General features: G+C 45.4%; 2 protein-coding genes across 4 annotated transcripts in view; both read left to right on the top strand.

The window, feature by feature from the left end:
- pik3cd (phosphatidylinositol-4,5-bisphosphate 3-kinase, catalytic subunit delta) overlaps positions 1 to 14,349 on the top strand; it is a 22,642-nt gene extending 8,293 nt beyond the window's left edge. Inside the window, exons 7-22 of one of the 2 annotated variants that reach the window (XM_084680813.1) lie at positions 617 to 838; positions 3,381 to 3,477; positions 4,307 to 4,437; positions 4,671 to 4,721; positions 4,975 to 5,142; positions 5,354 to 5,475; positions 5,870 to 6,013; positions 6,635 to 6,734; positions 7,018 to 7,196; positions 7,471 to 7,580; positions 8,401 to 8,479; positions 8,823 to 8,990; positions 9,807 to 9,930; positions 10,661 to 10,806; positions 10,904 to 11,036; positions 11,823 to 14,349. In XM_084680813.1, coding sequence (XP_084536939.1) covers positions 617 to 838; positions 3,381 to 3,477; positions 4,307 to 4,437; positions 4,671 to 4,721; positions 4,975 to 5,142; positions 5,354 to 5,475; positions 5,870 to 6,013; positions 6,635 to 6,734; positions 7,018 to 7,196; positions 7,471 to 7,580; positions 8,401 to 8,479; positions 8,823 to 8,990; positions 9,807 to 9,930; positions 10,661 to 10,806; positions 10,904 to 11,036; positions 11,823 to 11,960 — 2,112 coding nt within the window. In that variant the 3' untranslated portion in view covers positions 11,961 to 14,349. Of the gene's footprint in view, positions 1 to 616; positions 839 to 3,380; positions 3,478 to 4,306; positions 4,438 to 4,670; positions 4,722 to 4,974; positions 5,143 to 5,353; positions 5,476 to 5,869; positions 6,014 to 6,634; positions 6,735 to 7,017; positions 7,197 to 7,470; positions 7,581 to 8,400; positions 8,480 to 8,822; positions 8,991 to 9,803; positions 9,931 to 10,660; positions 10,807 to 10,903; positions 11,037 to 11,822 lie in introns of both variants that reach the window. The other variant, XM_084680811.1, reaches the window with a different exon arrangement.
- A 1,575-nt stretch (positions 14,350 to 15,924) lies between these two features.
- Positions 15,925 to 20,000, top strand: part of ctnnbip1 (catenin, beta interacting protein 1) — a 36,855-nt gene continuing 32,779 nt past the window's right edge. For both annotated transcript variants that reach the window (XM_084681274.1, XM_084681275.1), the window contains exon 1: positions 15,925 to 16,042. The gene's annotated coding sequence lies outside the window, so the exon portion shown is untranslated. The remainder of the gene's footprint in view (positions 16,043 to 20,000) is intronic.

The raw sequence follows: 20,000 nt of genomic DNA, 5'->3' as shown, positions 1-20,000 counted from the left end.
TCCTAAATTATATGTGCATTTAAGTCCTATAAAAACTTACTGTATGTGCCTATGTGCGGTGTTCGGGATAAATAATTAGCTAATTGGTGTAGGGCAGGGTGAGGGTATAGCTTAGTGGTTAGAGCTTTTGGCTGCAGAACAATAGGTCTCTGGTTCAAATGCCCCCCTTTGCTGTGAGTCGTAGAGTTCATTACTGTTTGGGTTATTTAGCTCTGCACTTCCAACTGTTACTGCAGTTGCAGATCATGAGTCACTGTGAATTTGTCTTGTCACACAATTACCAGTCATGTCTGGCTGTTGTCAGGCCTGCCCAGCTTGTAAAGATATCCTTTACTCATGCATTGAACATGTATTCAGTCCAGTCTGGTGTGAATGACTGAGGATGCTACCCAAAACATCCCACGCTACAGAACTGCCAGCAGAAACATTATGTTTTTGGTTGCCTTTGACAGTTGGTAGCTGTCAGGATGTTTAGACAATATGGATCGTTGTAGTTCTGCAGGCTGTGAATTGAAGGACTTTTGGATCATCCTTGTTTCTTCTGTTGGGTACAGTTGTCCACACCTACCTACCTACCTTCCTCCCTCCCATTGCCCCTCATCTCTGCTCTCCACAGCTGGTGGTGCAGGCTGGCCTGTATCATGGCAGTGAGCTGCTGTGCAAGGTAGCGACCAGCAGTGAGGTGACCGTCAGCTCTGAGCCAGTGTGGGACCAGAAGCTGCTGTTCGACATCACCGTGGCCGACCTGCCCCGCATGAGCCGCCTGTGCTTCGCCCTCTACGCCGTGGTGGAGAAGAACAAGAAACCCCGCGGCACCAAGAAGAAAAACAAGCGCGCCGTAAGTGTTATTATATATTTTTTTAATATAAAAACAACCGCAGCAGCAAGTCAGAAGTTGGGAGCCACGCTCACGGTTTTATGTTTTAGGATTATAACACTGTTATTTATCTAGCTGACAGGATTTGGACCGGAGATCTCTTGATATGTATTCAAGTGCTTCAACCACTGAGCTAACCCCTCCCCTCCTTTTAAGTGCTGCTTTTAGCGCCCTCAGGCCAAGCAAGACAGTAGTCAGTCGTTTGCGCCGACAGCGTTTGCAACGTGTCTGTGTGTAAGTTTGTGGGTGTGAACTTGTTATCACTCACAAACATGTATGCTTCCTTTGTAGTAGGTTGTGTGTATGTGTGTGTGTGTTGAGCCTGATTGTGCAAATGTGTTTGCATGTGTGTGGTTAACCTGTGTTTCTTATCACTTCCATCATGCACATGGAAGGAAGAGAGAAAAGTACATTCATGGAATTTTCTTAACTTTTACATTTTCAGGTCCTCTGTAGATCTGTATCGTAGTTGTCCTGTATGATCTGCAAACTTGAATTCAACGACTCAACTTTCTAAACTTACCCTTCTGATGCAACTTTAACGAGCAGTTCGTTAAAGTTCGCTTTTATTTTTATGATAATTATAGTGTTTCATTATTTTACAAAAAATCTACAATGTAAGAGACAAAACTACCACAGAAGCCTATAGCAAAAATACTACAGTGTGACAAAGAAATCTACTGCAAAGTAACAAAAAATGCAAAAAATGCAAACGCAAAGGGGTTGTTGGTGCAGCTGTCCCTATGCCCACCCTGATAACCCTTAAGGTGTTTCTAAAGGCAGCTGTCCCAGTGCCCACCCTGATAACCCCTAAAGTGTTTCTAAATGCAGCTGTCCCTGTGCCCACCCTGATAACCCCTAAAGTGTTTCTAAATGCAGCTGTCCCTGTGCCCACACTGATAACCCCTAAAGTGTTTCTAAATGCAGCTGTCCCAGTGCCCACCCTGATAACCCTTAAGGTGTTTCTAAAGGCAGCTGTCCCAGTGCCCACCCTGATAACCCCTAAGGTGTTTCTAAAGGCAGCTGTCCCTATGCACACCCTGATAACCCCTAAGGTGTTTCTAAAGGCAGCTGTCCCTATGCCCACCCTGATAACCCCTAAGGTGTTTCTAAAGGCAGCTGTCCCTATGCCCACCCTGATAACCCCTAAGGTGTTTCTAAAGGCAGCTGTCCCAGTGCCCACCCTGATAACCCTTAAGGTGTTTCTAAATGCAGCTGTCCCTATGCCCACCCTGATAACCCCTAAGGTGTTTCTAAAGGCAGCTGTCCCAGTGCCCACCCTGATAACCCCTAAGGTGTTTCTAAAGGCAGCTGTCCCTATGCACACCCTGATAACCCCTAAGGTGTTTCTAAAGGCAGCTGTCCCTATGCCCATCCTGATAACCCCTAAGGTGTTTCTAAAGGCACCTGTCCCTATGCCCACCCTGATAACCCCTAAGGTGTTTCTAAAGGCAGCTGTCCCTGTGCCCACACTGATAACCTCTAAGGTGTTTCTAAAGGCAGCTGACCTTCAACCACTGGCCTCTGTTTTCAGACCTACTTCCTTCTTGTTCCTCCGATTCACAGAACTCACCTCAGAAAGACACCAGGAAGGCAGAAGTCATTTTTATTTATGTTTTATTCGGCCCACGCTTGTTTGCGTCTCCACTTTAGTAGCTTTGCCGAGAAGTGTGCTGAGTGAGGTGACGGCATGGTTTAGAGCCGTATGTTCCCCCCCATTCCTCCTCTTTACCGAAACTCACTAACATAGCACATCAAAATAGCACACAACAGTACTGAGCTGTTTCAATTATGGAGGAGAGTTTTTCAAACAAGAGATTTGCTTTGTTTTCATCATGGCAACATGTTTCACTGATCATTTATGTTAAAAAAATACAATTCTAGCATTGCTGGCAGAGAAATCTTAGGCAGTAATGAAGTACCTGTACCCACTGTTACTGTCGTTTTGAAGCCCCTTAAACCTAACTGGCCACATGTCTGAGGAGTGATAGTTTCAGGTGCTGGAATGAGTCATTTGTTGGTTCCAGACATCAACAGTTACATATCTGTGTTCATTTCAAAACTGGAAGTCAGTTTAAGAGAACCAGTTGAAAGAAGTTCCTCTTTCCACAATATCCAACTTACATACATACTGGTTTCTGGTTTGTATCATTTTAATAAAAGATTATTTTTTTCTGTGCCCAAGACAGTTGAAGAAAACTTCCTTCCTCAATAACTCAATCGAATACATTCATATATAGACCCCCCCCCCCCAGTCAGGAGAGGAGTGTGGGTGACCACACAGCTAAGGATTTTGTGTTCTCTCTCTCTCTGTATCTCTCTCTCTTTCACTCTCCTCACTCTCTTCCTCTTTCTTTGCCTTTCTCCCTTTATTTCTCCCACTTCCCCTTCCCTCCCTCTGTCTGTCACACTTTCTCCGCCTCTCTCTTCCTCTCTTACATGACTCTCTACCTCTCTCTCTCTCTCTCTCTCTCTCTCTCTCTCTCCCCCTCCCTCCCGCCAGGATTGTCCCATAGCGTGGGTCAACACCATGGTGTTCGACTACAAGGACCAGCTGAAGACAGGAGAGTTCCTGCTGCCCATGTGGCCCTCCATCCCAGGTACAACGACAGGTTCATGTTCCACACACTTTTATCCAAAATGGCTATTAATAGGAGGGTGAGGGGAATTCGAACCTGCAACCTCTTGATCTGCAGTCATCTGCTGCGCTGCTTTGGTAAAAAAAAGTCTGTTAGATGATTAACAATTTATAAGAATCATATTTACATAACTTTTAGCTCCACTACTCGCAACTCTCCCACACTAATGGGAAACCAGTTTGAGCCGGTTTGAATAACGATTGTGACACACCACGCTGCAGATCTCACACCATCCTAATGCCCTGTCACAGCTACTAGGGATGACTCCCTAATGCCCTGTCACAGTCACTAGGGATGACTCCCTAATGCCCTGTCACAGTCACTAGGGATGACTCCCTAATGCCCTGTCACAGTCACTAGGGATGACTCCCTAATGCCCTGTCACAGTCACTAAGGATGACTCCCTAATGCCCTGTCACAGTCACTAGGGATGACTCCCTAATGCCCTGTCACAGTCACTAAGGATGACTCCCTAATGCCCTGCTACAGCCACAAGGGACGAGGCCGTCGTCCATCTTTGTTGTTAATATTGCACGCCATGTTTTCATGGCTTAAAATGGTCAGAATGTTAACCGGGTCAAAAATGACAGCTACGTTAAAGACAGAGATATCTGTGTGTATCTGTGTGTATCTGTGTGTATCTGTGTGTATCTTTGTGTATCTTTGTGTATCTGTGTGTGTCTGTGTGTATCTGTGTGTATCTGTGTGTATCTGTGTGTATCTGTGTGTGTCTGTGTGTATCTGTGTGTGTCATATCCATCCTGTCATCCTTGGTTGTGTCTCATCTCAGACGATAAGACCGACGTGTTGAGTCCTATGGGCACAGTGGAGAAGAACCCCAACATGGACAGTGCAGCCGGGTTGCTGATCTCCTTCCCCAACGTCAGACCGTATCCTCTGTACTATCCCCCGCTAGACAAGGTGCCGCTCAACTGCCCCTTACTTTCAAACTCAAACAGTTAAATACTTTTAAACTCATGCAGTTAAAAACACTTTTAGACTCATATAGTTGAAAACACTTTTAAACTCATACAGTTAAAAACACTTTTAAACTCGTACAGTTAAACACTTTCAAACTCTTACAGTTAGAAATGGTTTGTTTATTCTGTTTTAAAATATCCTCCTAAATAAACCTTTTACATGTCTTTTTTTAGTTGAGCGAACTAGAAAGAAACGGAGATAAAGTTGTCATCACCAAAGAGGAGGTAAGGTTTTTTTTATATTTAGCTTATGTAATACTTTTATAATGAGTAAGGAATGTACAGTAATATATAGTAACATTATTGTGTTTATGTAACGAGTTACCAGTGCTGTGTTACCAGCATGCCAAAGGAAAATGTCCATTCTACGTACATCTAATGGACAGCTTTCTAATCTCAATATTAGCGTTCTGATCATATTAGAATGGTTAGGCAGTCCAGTCCACACCTTAAGACGTCTGTTGTTTTCCTCCCCAAGTCGACGAAGCTGAAGGAGATCATGGACAACAAGAACTACACAGAGATCTTTGAGGATGAGAAGGAGCTGCTGTGGAAGCTGCGGGCGGAGGTGTGTCAGCGCTACCCCGAGAGCCTGTCCAAGCTGCTGCTCATCACCAAGTGGAACAAACACCAGGAAGTGCTGCAGGTACGGATGAGGGGGAACACGGAGGGATGGATGGATGATTGGGCAGGCAGGCAGGCAGACGGACAGAGACAGTTAGACACAGACAGGCAGTCAATAGACAGTCAATCTGTCAGACAGGCAGTAATTCTGTCAGTCCAGACCTAAGGTCAGTCGATCAGATTGACCGAGCGCCCGACCTATATTGACGAGCGTGTTGTGCTGCTGTGTCCAGATGGTGGCGCTGCTGAGGAAGTGGCCGGAGCTTCCTGCCCTGCACGCCCTGGAGCTGCTGGACTACAGCTTCCCAGACCCCAACGTCCGCGCCTTCACCGTCAGGTGCCTGCGGAAGCTCCGGTGAGGCTACTACCACATCACTGGCGTGTCTTTGGCGTGTGGCGTGTCTTTGGCATGTGGCGTGTCTTTGGCGTGTGGCGTGTCTTTGGCATGTGGGGTGTCTTTGGCATGTGGGGTGTCTTTGGCATGTGGCGTTACTTTGGCATGTGGCGTGTCTTTGGCGTGTGGCGTGTCTTTGGCATGTGGCGTTACTTTGGCATGTGGCGTGTCTTTGGCGTGTGGCGTGTCTTTGGCATGTGGCGTGTCTTTGGCATGTGGCGTGTCTTTGGCGTGTGGCGTGTCTTTGGCGTGTGGCGTGTAATGTTTTTGTCTACTTTAACCACCGTAAGTTGAACCAGTTGAACTGGAGTTAAGCTCACTTGGAATGTCCCCTCCTTCTGCTTCCCCCCCTCAGCGACGATGAGCTCCTGCAGTACCTGCTGCAGCTGGTGCAGGTGCTGAAGTACGAGGCCTACCTGGACTGCGACCTCACCACCTTCCTGTTGGAGAGAGCCCTGTCCAACAAGCGGATAGGTCACTTCCTGTTCTGGCACCTTAGGTTTGATCAGATCTGTATATGTCTATACTGAATGGATCCACATTCTTATACCCGTTTATTTACCCTTTTTTTATAATATTTTTTTTATAAAGTCATAAAGTTTCACAGCCTGTCTACATCTTACATCTGAGACCCAACCTCAAAACCCACAAACATTGTTTTCTCAGTGTGTGGTCTAGTAGTGCATATGGCTGTCAAAGTACACTGTGTTCTAGAACAGACGTTATTAGCCTATTTCAGTCTGGCCCCTTCTCTGAAAGCAGAAAATACCCCCAACCCTCTCCTCTGGGGTCAGTTTGAGCACCACTGTCCTGGTGTGTGTTGCAGGGGCTGGTCTGGGGTCAGTTTGAGCACCACTGTCCTGGTGTGTGTTGCAGGTCTGAGGTCAGTTTGAGCACCACTGTCCTGGTGTGTGTTGCAGGGGCTGGTCTGGGGTCAGTTTGAGCACCACTGTCCTGGTGTGTGTTGCAGGGGCTGGTCTGGGGTCAGTTTGAGCACCACTGTCCTGGTGTGTGATGCAGGGGCTGGTCTGGGGTCAGTTTGAGCACCACTGTCCTGGTGTGTGATGCAGGGGCTGGTCTGGGGTCAGTTTGAGCACCACTGTCCTGGTGTGTGTTGCAGGTCTGAGATGCACGTGGCTTCAGTTAGCCTGCGGTTCGGTCTGATCCTGGAGGCTTACTGCCGGGGCAACATCTACCACATCAAGACCCTGATGAAGCAGGTGAGCGCAACATCGTACTCATCAACGTTTTATTTCATTTGTTCACGTCACAGCTGGCATATATATATGTATGTATGTATGTATAATAAGTCTAGATAATAAGACTATATACTTGAAATGCTGAAACCAAATTGCCATCTGGGATATCAAATAAACTGAACTGAAGTAAAAAGTTGGCACTTCCTGTCGTATTCCCCCCCTCCTCCCTGCCCCTTCCCCCTGCCCTCCCCCCGTCCTGCCCTCCTCCCGCCCTGCCCTCCTTCCTCTACCCTCCCCCCTACAGAACGAGGCGCTGGGGAAGATGAAGGCTCTGAACGACTTTGTGAAGTCGGGTTCTCAGAAGACTTCCCGCCAGCAGACAACGGAGGACATGAAGCTGTGCATCAAACAGGAAACCTACCTGGAGGCCCTGTCTGACCTGCTGTCCCCTCTGAACCCCAGCATCATCCTGTCTGACATCTGGTGAGAAGCCTCTCTCACACACACACACAAAAACAAATGCATGCACAAACGTGTCCACAAGCATGTGTACACAAACACGACCACACACATAAACACATTCACAAACACATACACACAAGTACATGCATGCACATACACACACGCGCAGGCAAACACACAAATATATGCACCCACACAAGCCACACACACACACACCTGTTGTGACCAGCCTGTGAGACCACACACACACACACACCTGTTGTGACCAGCCTGTGAGATGTCCTGTGTGATGTAGTGCGGACAGGTGCAAGTTCATGGACTCCAAGATGAAGCCGCTGTGGTTAATGTACAAGAACCCCTGGCTGCAGGGAGACACTCTGGGCATCATATTCAAGAACGGAGATGGTAGGAAACAGTGAACACACATCACACCATCATCACATCACACCATCACATCACACCATCATGACATCACACCATCACATCACACCATCATCACATCACACCATCACATCACACCATCACATCACACCATCACATCACACCATCATCACATCACACCATCACATCACACCATCATCACATCACACCATCATCACATCACACCATAACATCACACCATCATGACATCACACCATCACATCACACCATCATCACATCACACCATCACATCACACCATCATCACATCACACCATCACATCACACCATCATGACATCACACCATCACATCACACCATCATGACATCACACCATCATCACATCACACCATCATGACATCTCATCACATCACACCATCATGACATCACACCATCACATCACACCATCATCACATCACACCATCACATCACACCATCACATCACACCATCACATCACATCACACCATCATCACATCACACCATCATGACATCTCATCACATCACACCATCATGACATCACACCATCACATCACACCATCACATCACACCATCATCACATCACACCATGTGCGATGCGTGATGTGATTCTGTGATGTCATGATGGTGTGAACTGCATCTCTATAGGTATTTTAAGTGTCACAAACAGATTAGCAGTGGCCCGCAGATCAACGCAGAGTTCCAACATCTCTCTGTGGAGATGCGTGACATCTTAAATACATGAGGTTCAAATAACTCCAGCTGGCTGCAGGCTGGACTGTGTTTACCCGATGATGATGTTGATGATGATCGGGTGTGACTCTTCCTCAGATCTACGTCAGGACATGTTGACCCTCCAGATGATTCAGGTCATGGAGATCCTTTGGAAGAAGGAGGGGCTGGACCTGAGGTATTTGTTGTTGCTGAAAACAGAGTTAGAGGAGTGCAAAGCAGGATAGATTGGAGTAATGTGGTATGAAGTCGAGTCGAGCACTGTCAGGTAGAGAAGTTTACTGACCAAGTGCAGTTAAATGTAAATGTAAGTTACAGGTGCATCAAAAGACAAACAAAAAACAAAACACCAGAATCCAGCCGTCACTCTAATTCCATAACATTCGGTAGTGCCAAAGAAACCCAAGCGGCTAACCGTAATCCTCGGCATGGCCCAGGGCCGCCATTTTGGATCGAACTAGTGATTTGTTTTGCAGGAGAGGGGGACCTGAGTGTAGTTACCTCTCTACCTCCCCCTGCAGGATGATCCCTTATGGCTGCCTGTCCACCGGGAATAAAACTGGCCTCATCGAGGTGGTGAAGAACTCCGACACCATCGCCAACATCCAGAGGAACAACAGCACCAGCGCCGCCACCGCAGCCCTCAACAAGGACGCCATCCTCAACTGGCTCAAGACCAAAAACCCTGAGTAAGACTGAGCCACAGGTCAAAGGTCATCTGTGGGGGGGGGGGGGGGGTCAAATCAATTTTATTTGTATAGCCCTTTTTACACACAAGCATGTCACAGAGGGTGGTGTGTGTGTGTTTGTGGGGGGGGGGACATTACTATGAATCTTCCAGCGATGTTACGTTAAAAGGAGTTCCCACACATCCGAGGTTTAAATGAAATCTACAAACCAATATGCATGGTGCATTGATTGCTCATTTAAGCTCCTTTTGAGAGTCATGGGAGAGTCACAGGAGAGTTATAGCAGAATCAGAGTGCTGTCAGATGGAACCTGAAAATGTAATGATTAAACCTTGAACGGATGTCTTTTTGACATCCAAAACCAGAATCCAAGACAGTTAGTGTGTATGGCACCAGGACAGAGTGAGAGTGTTTGTAATACGTTAACATGAAGGGTGACAGGGATGACGCACAATGTGACTGGAGCTTCAAGCATTTCTCCTTCTCATTATTTCCTCTGCCAATATTTCACAGAACAGGAAGGGAATCCTTACTCATGTCCCAGAGAGGAGAGAGTGAGAGAAAAAGAGAGACAGACAAAGAGACAGAGAGGGAGAGAGAGGGAGAGACAGACAAAGAGACAGAGAGGGAGAGAGAGGGAGAGAGAGGGAGAGAGAGAGAGAGAGAGAGAGAGACAGACAGACAGACAGACAGACAGACACCGTGGTTTACAGTGTGTTTGTGTGAGTGTCTAAACATTAAATTGAAGTAAAGGTTAGGAAACAATCAGTAAACTTGTCATGGAAAGTGATATGTGTCTCATGTACCTGTTAGCAGGGCTAAGCTGGATCAGGCCATTGAAGAGTTCACCCTGTCCTGTGCTGGCTACTGTGTGGCCACATACGTCTTGGGCATAGGAGACCGCCACAACGACAACATCATGATCAAGGAAAATGGACAGGTGAGATTCTAGGGGGACATTTTAACCTTTAAAAGCTTCTTTCTTTTATTTATTTTTCTACTTTGCATCTCCATTTCTGTGATTTTTATCATTACAAATGTTGATTATTTATTTTTAATAATTTTTTACATTTTTAATCTTGATATGCTGGAGGCAAAGGGAGTAACCTGCCCCTCCTTTTACAGGTGTAGCTGCATTCTCTACCACAGGGTGGCACACTTTATTTCAGATAATACATTTACATTTAGTCATTTAACAGACGCTCTTATCCAGAGCAACTTACAGTAAGTACAGGGACATTCTAAGTACAGGGTGAAATGCCTTGCCCAAGGACACAACGTAATTTGGCACGACTCCCTAACCGCTCAGCCACCTGACCCCCTATAATAAATTACATTCATCACAACATCTAATCAGAACATGTTTCGAAATAATAAGGATGCCTTTGAATTCATTAGACATATATCCTACATCTATGTTATATGTGACAGACATGAAGAAACAGTTAAGGACTGAAGTATTCTTTCATACATTAAAAGTACAGATAGACACACACACTGTAACCCACTTAGCCCAGATATATTGTGAAGAGCAATTTTAATACTTAAGATCTTTACTTTACAGTAATTGTCTGCAGTGTGTGTAACCCTCTAACCTTTCCTCCCAGTTCTCCCTGGCCTTTTGAGTGTGTGTAACCCTCTCACCTTTCCCCCCCCTGTGCTGTTTCTAGCTGTTCCACATTGACTTTGGCCACTTCCTGGGGAACTTTAAGAGCAAATTTGGGATTAACAGGGAGCGAGTGCCTTTCATCCTGACATATGACTTTGTTCACGTGATTCAAGAAGGCCGGACCAACAACAGCGAGAAGTTTGAGAGGTAAGAAACAAGAAATTTAAAAGATTTGTGACAAAAGTAAAAAGGACTACACAAATATATCTGATTTGACCTTTAACCTCTCTGCCCCCTGCTCCAGGTTCAGGGCCTGTTGTGAGCAGGCCTATAAGATCCTGTGTCGGAACGGCACTCTGTTCGTCAACCTGTTTGCCATGATGAAAGCAGCGGGGCTACCAGAGCTCAGTTGCTCCAAGGACATCCAGTATCTGAAGGTTCGCTCGCCTAATGCCGGCTTCTCATACCAGCGTTTATTTTAGATTCTGTACAAAGTGTTTGTTCCGTTGCTGCATTTTGCTGTTTTTTGGGGGTAGTTTAGGAGCAGTTCTATGGGCGTATGTGAAGCCTTATGTGTTGCTTGTCAGAAGGGGCTGTACAATCTGGTTTGTCTTTACAGATTTGTATATTTGTAAATATACGGCAGTTGCCCTGAGTGAAACATAGGAATTAAAATACACCGCAAAATCATTAACAATTCAGGCAATTGTGAGAATGGCACAAGGAACCAACCTACACAGGCTGAGAGGCAAAAACGTTTTCATTTAGGATATTAAGGCTTAATTTTCAGCTCCTGGGTATTGAGTTGTACTGAGTAAATGCTGTGCTGTGTAAAACTATGCTTAAAGCCCACAATGTGGCTAAGCTAAATTGAGGATGCATATATCGTTCTACATCCAGTTTATTATGTAATGGTTCTGTTTGGATAATGATGTGCATGGATAATTGGAGAGTTTCTTGAAAATGTAATCACCCTGTCATTTTTCTCCCTTTCCCTCGCTCTTTGTCTCTCTCTCTTTCTCTCTTTGTCCTTCTATCTCCCTCCTTCTACTTCTATCTCCCTCCTTCTACTTCTCTCTCTCTCTCTCTCTCTCTCTCTCTCTCTCTCTCTCTCCCTCTCTCTATCTCCCTCTCTCTCTCTCTCTCTCTCTCTATTCCTTTCTCTCTCTCTCTCTCTCTCTCTCTCTCTCTCTCTCTCTCTCTCTCTCTCTCTCTCTCTCCAGGATTCTCTGGCTTTGGGGAAGTCTGAGGATGAAGCGCTGAAGAGTTTTAAAGTGAAGTTCAACGAGGCTCTGAGAGAGAGTTGGAAGACGAAGGTGAACTGGATGATGCACTCCTGGGCCAAAGAAAGTAGACTTTGAGAACCGCCAGTGTTTGGAGAAACTTGAAGACCAACCAGATACCCTCAGTCCATCCTGGGAGTCTAAGGAGACAGCTGGGGGAATCAGACAAATAACCACAATGCACTGAGGCAGTGCCGGTACTAGCACACGGGGTGCAACACGGACATATGACGTGCCGCGGTTTAGCGCCCTCTGCTGGTAGTGCGTTTTAATTAAACTTGTTTGAAAATTTTATGCACTCGGGAAATTGTCGCCCCCCTCCTCATGCCGCCCTGGGCAGCTGCCTATGTCGCCTGTAGGAAGGACCGGCACTGCACTGAGGGCTCTGACTTTGAGGATAAATATCACTTACTATCCGAAATACAAAGAAGTAGAAAAAAAGATTCTTGAAATGTTTACACTGGACTTTGAAAACTTGTGATTTATGAACTGATGTCGAATTGCAAGTATTGATGAGGAACATTTTTTCAAGGAAGAGCTTTCCAAACATGAGGAAAGATGCAGTTATTTTGTAATTATTTCAAAACATAAAGATATTACCTTCACAGAAACCACTTTCTACAGAGGAATCTTCTTATCGTCACTGCACTTGGAAAAGGGATTGAAGTTGCCTGATATAAATTGTACTATTAGCATCCTAAACTATGAACTGATACCGACATTGACACTGTCATTGACATATGACATAATGACACAATGCTTTAGCATGTGGTTAATATCAAAGCTCTCATAAGTAAATTACTTTATCTTTGGTGTGCGTTCATATAGACAGTATGGTTTACATTTACAATGGTTCAATGATTTCTTTAGCAGTTCTTTTTGGGGGATTTTGCTCAACTATTTTAGATTGCTGGACTGGTAGATTTGCAATGTTTTTTTAGTTTACAAACATCTACAAATTTGAGTTTTGTGTGAGTACTTCATAGAGGTTTGACCTTCCTGATGTGGATATCGGCCTTACTGTGTTTAAAGTGCTGTGTTGAAACACTGTGGAAAAGCTGGTCCAGGTATATAAATGACTAAAGCCCTCAAGACAACATTCAAGACCCACTTCATCTTACATCCATCTTCTTGAGAAAGCCAGAAAGATCAACTGTCTTAATAAGTCAGCAAAACCTTAAAGTATTTGAACCATAAGTGCCGATTAATGGACGCTATCAAATCAGGGATACCAGGTTGATTTCTCCCAAAATTGTCCACATAACTTTTGATGGACCCTGAGCTTACAATAAGTGCCAAGACTCTGACTTGATCCAGACTCTGACTTGATCCAGACTTTGACTTGATCTAGACTCTGACTTGATCTAGACTCTGACTTGATCCAGACTCTGACTTGATCCAGACTCTGACTTGATCCACACGTTGACTTGATCCAGACTCTGACTTGATCCAGACTTTGACTTGATCCAGACTCTGATTAGATCCAGACTTTGACTTGATCCACACTTTGACTTGATCCAGACTCTGACTTGATCCAGACTCTGACTTGATCCAGACTCTGACTTGATCCAGAATCTGACTTGATCCAGACTCTGACTTGATCCAGACTCTGACTTGATCCACACTTTGACTTGATCCACACTTTGACTTGATCCAGACTCTGACTTGATCCACACTTTGACTTGATCCAGACTCTGACTTGATCCAGAATCTGACTTGATCAAACACCAGATTATACCAGACCAAGAGACGGGCCTCTGTTCCTATGACCCAGACAACAGAATGACAAGACAATGGAACTGAATCTCTGGGATGTATAATAAGCCATAACTTGGTTATAGCCCAGTTATAACAGCTTAAAACAATACGTTTCAGTTGTTTTGTTCTCCATATCTACCTGCTGAATACTGTGAACCTTTCAAGTCTCCAGGTAACCCTTCATCTAGAGAGTTCCTTGTAAACCTTCTGTAGATGCTCATACATCAACAAACTATTGACACAATGGCCTCAACTCTGCTGATATTGAAAAACTGGTTTGGGTTTATGGTAATAAGAGGTAATCAATAGTAATTTTCCATTTGTTGAATGTAGTTTATTGAGTATATATTGAGCTTTTATAGATCACTTACAAATTGACTCTCAGATTTTGTGTTACTGAGTAACTCTGTTTAAATCTAGATCAGCTGGTAAAATCTATGAAATAAAATACCTCTTCAGAGATGTAAATACAGGGAAAGAGATTTCAATCACACATTGGCTTTGTTTCTAAGGATTTTCTGATATTTAAGCGATATATTGTAAAGGATCCACTGTGCCTATGCATTGTTACTTTTTTGTTCGAGTAAGTGACTGTGACTGTGAGAGGATGGCTTATTTACAACCATCATACATGTAATATATTGTAATTATACTGTATTGTTCCAACAGCTTTAATGCACTCGTCATAAAGATCTCATCTCATAGGTCATGATGTCGTCAGAATATTCATCAAGGATAACTTTAGGGGTGCGTGTGTGTCTGTATGTGTAAGAACTTCTAAACATTGTTTTTGTTGTATTTTATACTTAGTTTTCTCTATTTTGTTTGCTGTGTGGATTTCAACCTTGATGGAGCTGTACAATGGGATCATTCTTTTATGATACACTTCAAATAGGTTGAACTTGAAGATCATGCATACTGTTTTACAGTGCTACTGGACTAGTGCAATTCATTTTAAAGTTCACATACAACAGTTAATGGAGTTTTAAAAGCAGTTTTAGAATCAAATGCTTTTTCAACAACTGTTGTTCTAAGCATGTGGCATACTAAATCTTGTGAGACAGTTTAGGAAACACAAACATTCTGGAACTGCGTTAAAACTGTCTTAGTTGTTTGTAAAGAACCCAGCTCGTAAAAGTCTAGTGATGTTTATTTGGTTTTTGTAAGATTGTGTTTGATCTGTTTTCTGTGCTATGAATTACAAAGTCAGTTCACTTCACCTGTCACTGTATCAACGAGCTTCAGTATCATGTCAACTACATTTCCCATGAGTCACCAGCTTGAAGCATTTGACAGGGTAACTGCATTTGATTGACTTTCAAATACTCCGTTCTGCTGTTTAATGTGGCTGTGTGTACAATCCCACTTATGGTCTGTATGCACCCCTTATCAGTGCAGTTGTACAATCTGTGTTACCCTGTATCTATCCATCCACCTATTCAGAGTTAACACTCTTTAACTGAGAGAAACTGGAGTTAGGGGTTCTGTGGCCAACAGTGTTTCCTGCCCTGTTTTGAACCTTGAGTGTGTTCATTCTTTGTTTTACCTGTACATTCCTCAGTGGAAGCCATTTTGTGTGATAAAAGAGACACGATACTGTTTTGGTCCATGAGTGTTTTGATTGCCCGTTCCCTACACCGGCACGTATAAATAATTTATATTTGTACAGATTGTACAGAGACTGTGGTTCACATTAGATATGACTAAGTGACCAAGTTTCGCCAACCGACAGCACTTCTGGTGGTCAAATACTGGGGGACGTGTGTAGAGCCTTTACAGTAACTGCAGATCATGAGGTCGCCGGTTTGAAACCCCCGTGTACTGTAGCCTACTGTGGCGTTGGATTAAAGCGTCTGCAAAATGAATACAACAAGGACCATCTTGCCACAGGACTAAAGCAAACGGTATTATATGACCGGCTATCCGGACAGATATCCAAGACAGACAGACACAATTATTTCTCCGCTGTTTTCCTTGTTTGGCAAATCTATATATAAAAACAAATATTTTATAAAAAATTTAACGCAGCACCTTGAAGGGGAATTTTCTGATTTTTAATATATATATATTAATATTTATTGATAATTTAATGAGCTACGTAGACCTAGGCCTATATGATAAGCATAAAATTAGGATTCTGCATTACTTATTAGTACGCACACGATTTGGCATTATGTATATTAAACTATGGGGGTAAATATCATTTTTTCAATTTAATATGGAGTCGAATGTCCCAGCTTTCAAGTATTGTGCCCGGCTTCCATAGGTCTGAACCAACTGCAGGAGGCTCGCTGCGTGAGTCACGGCTCCTACACGCAGCGCGAGCGGCTGGAGGGATGTGACCCCGGAACAGGACGGCTTCTTACGACAACACACAAGAAAGAAAAACTGGACCAGGAGGGGTAAGCTTTACCGTCTTTTTTCTGAAGATAAAAAACCGTTCTTCGAGTTTAAGGTTACGTTTGAGGGAGATATTGGAAATTATTTGCTGTATACTTGGATTCGGGGATAGCGGTACCTGGATGGGATTGCACCCGCAGGAACTTCATTCAAGGCTTTTGTCTCGAGCTTGCTAGCTATAATACTTTGCCAAATAAACGATAGAAAAGACTCCATTAAAACAGTAAATGCTAAGTTTTATATAGTGAGTTTCGAATACTCGTTACATTTCCAATAGTGTCACTCAGTTTTGCACGACGGGGATATTGCGGAGATACACGAGCTCGTCGGTTTAGCAACCGATTAGCTATCCTGGGAGACAGGAAACGGCGTGAATGATTGCTAGCTGGCTAACTAGCTAGCTGGTTACAATGTAACACTTTGTATGCTGCAACAGTAGCAAAATTGTTACAATCACATTACCCGCCCCTGGGTCTAAACTGTACATACGATGTCATAAAAGCGCAGTCAAATATTCATCATGGAAGGAAAAACTCAAGAGTTCTCAGTGATTTCTACTCCCATGTTTCCTAGCTTATTGTTTGCACAGTGATGGTGAACGTTTCCCCCACTTCTGCATCCAGTTGCTGGCTAATTCAACAATCGCATTGAATGTGGGCTACCTGTATGATAGACTTTTATGATGCCGTGGAGAATAAACGTGTTTTTTATTTTATGAATTCGCCTTGTATAAAACGTAAAAAATCGTAATAATAACCTGACTGAAACCATCAGACAAGATTTTGTGATACTATATGACTATAGTCAGTATCGATACTGTGTCAAGCCATTTAGGCAGCTAAATCATACAGTATATTAGTAGCCTTTGTCCCATTTGTTGACCCTTCTTCTCCACGTAATGGCCAACTTTCACCGGTCCAAAGTTTTTAGTTTTCCCCAATGTGTATGCTATTTCAGGCTATGTTGAACCCCCTTACCCCCCTTTTCCTCAAACCACAATGACTTGAGTGTTCAGTTTTATAATCATCGCATCGACTTCGGCGTTCCGTGTGCTATTTTTGCGTTCCCCCCGCATGTGCTTGCATTGTGCGCTGTGGGACTAGCCGCGCTGTATAGGGTCTTATTTCGCGACCAACCGCCAAGTAGCTGACAGCACATTCAGCTGTGAAGGCTGGCACTTTTCCCACAGCCGGGGCCTTGACGAGCGGGGCAGAGATTGGGTGTGAGGGGCTGGCAGGAGCAGGACTGGCCACAGGCTGTAGAGCCTCCTAGTAACTTGCGGACTTATGGGTTGAGGGTTATGAACCATATGCCAACTCTGCCTGACTCTGCACATTCCCCTGAGTGGCTGGGGGTTTGGAACCAGACTTGTGGCCAATACGCTCGCTAGCTCTCTCTCTCTCTCGCTATCTCGCTCTCTCTCTCTCTCGCTCTCTCTCTAAACCCTTTGCCTGGGGCAGGTGCGATCTCTGCCCCCCCTCTCTCTCTCCCACCCCCCTGGCCCTAAGGAGATCTCCTTGGCAGTGAAGCGAGGGCAGGCTTATCTCTCAACCTCCTGCCCTGGCTGCTTTTAATACATACGGATCCTTCCTGGCCATCAAACAGGGATTACACTTCAGGTCCTCAGGTGTAGCTTCGTCTCCTCCTGTCTGATGAGTCCAGTCACACGCGGAACGTTCTCTCTCGCGATGACTCGCACCTGCCCAAATAACTTCATGGGAATTGTATTGTTGCCCAAATAACTTCATGGGAATTGTATTGTTGCCCAAATAACTTCATGGGAATTGTCTTGTGGACGGTGTGGTGCATTCAGACTTCAGCTCCCTTCATGGTTGCTCCTTACTGCACACGCACACACACACGCACACACACACACACACACACACACAGTCTCATTACCATACTCTGTCATGTTCCTCAGGCTGTCAGTAGACAAGATAACTGTCTGAGGAGGATAATTAGCTTGGAATGTTGAGTAGTGTGTGTTGCTTGTGATGTGTCTGTACCAACGATGGGGAGGACTGGGGTGTAGAAAATACACAACACACGGCAGCCCCCTACGCACACGCACACACAAGTCTTTGTCTCGTTCAGTATTGTCTGTTTCCCTCCTTTGGAACCAGCTCACTGCAGCATCTACTGTTTGAATGTCCCTGCATGGTGCTGGGTGGTGTTTGGGATTGTGTAGACCTGTGTGAGGGCCATGTGGTGTTAGATAGAGGGATGTGTGGGGGTTATGTGGTGTTATAGAGGGGTGTGAGGGGGCTATGAGGGGCTATTTAGTGCTGTATAGGATCATGTAAGGTTATGTAAGACCGTGTGGAACCTGCGACAAGGTAAGTCTCAGACTAGAGTCAAGTTTAGTTGAGATATTTCTGTTTTGTTATTAACTCGTCAATATTTAGTTGTTAAGACACTGCAAACCAGGGAAACACTGCCCCGTCTCGCCGTGTTTCCACTGACGGGCTCTGTCACTGTTGACACTGCGTTAGTCAGACTGGCATGACGAGGCAGGACCCCAGCTTGGTCTGGTGCTGTTGGCACAGGGGGTTACCCAGGCAGGACCCCAGCCACAGGCACACACTCTCCAGAGAGAATTCTTTGAGTTCATGCCTGACGTGATGGCAACAAGGCCTGACCTACTTATCAATCATATTTCCACCATCCAGCTCATCGGCATTGTCTCCAAAATACAGCCTGCATTGTTGGTGCCACTGTAAATGTGAGGAGGTAGGCTGGGACACTAGCTGACAGCCAGGGGCTACTGTAGCGCCAGGCCCAGCTGGATGGGGGAGAAAAAGGCTGGAGAGAGGGGCTAGAGAGAGAGGCTGGAAAGAGAGAGGCTGGAAAGAGAGAGGCTGGAAAGAGAGAGGCTGGAAAGAGAGAGGCTGGAGAGAGAGAGGCTGGAGAGAGAGAGGCTGGAGAGAGAGAGGCTGGAGAGAGAGAGGCTGGAGAGAGAGAGGCTGGAGAGAGAGAGGCTGGAGAGAGAGGCTGGAGAGAGGGGCTGGAGAGAGAGAGGGTGGAGAGAGAGGGTGGAGAGAGAGAGGCTGGAGCGAGAGAGGCTGGGGAGAGAGAGAGGCTGGGGAGAGAGGCTGGGGAGAGAGGCTGGGGAGAGAGAGAGGCTGGGGAGAGAGAGAGGCTGGGGAGAGAGAGAGGCTGGGGAGAGAGAGAGGCTGGGGAGAGAGAGAGGCTGGGGAGAGAGGCTGGAGCTGGCAGGAATGAAGAAGCCAGCGTCAGCACAGTGTGACACCATCCTGGGAGCCTGAGCCTTGTCCCACAGAGGGCTCCCGCCCACTCTTCAGGTTTCTGTACATTATTCGTATCTTTTCACTTCCTACAGCTTTACTTGCTGTATTCCATGAAGTAAGCCTACCTAGCTCATGCAGCGCAAACACCTTAGCTTCATCTTCAACATGGAAACAGCGTAGTTACATGGCTGTTGCCATGGAACCACTACAATGTTACCAAGAGGTACTGCTGGATAGTTATGTAATGAATGAACATTTAGGGTAGCATTTGGTGTCCACTGTTGAGCATGGATCATGAAAGCGTGAGTGAGTGAGGGAGGGGCTTGGTCCCGACAGGACACGGATCAGATCCTCACAGACTAAAATGTACGTGGATTATCATGACTGTTTCCATGGAACCATGGGAACTGCTGAATAATCACTGAGGTCTGTTGAGCCAAGAGAGAGACCTCTTCATGGGTGTAAGACAGAGAGTTCTCAACGAAAGGTCAAACTGGCTAGAAAGCTCTTCCTCACAGACCAGCCTGGCTGCTGTTTAACAGACACACGTTCTGCTCAAGCTGGGCTGCCCAGTAAGACTGTCTGGTTCCATCGGTGGGCGAGGATATTGTCACACTGTGCTGACGCTGGCTTCTTCATTTCTGCCAGCTCCAGCCTCTCTCTCCAGCCTCTCTCACTCCAGCCTCTCTCTCCAGCCCCTCTCTCTCCAGCC

This window comes from Hypomesus nipponensis, chromosome 18 (genome assembly GCF_054491055.1).
Source record: "Hypomesus nipponensis isolate SF chromosome 18, ASM5449105v1, whole genome shotgun sequence".
NCBI classification, from domain to species: domain Eukaryota; kingdom Metazoa; phylum Chordata; class Actinopteri; order Osmeriformes; family Osmeridae; genus Hypomesus; species Hypomesus nipponensis.
This window is presented reverse-complemented; position numbering and strand designations above follow the sequence as displayed.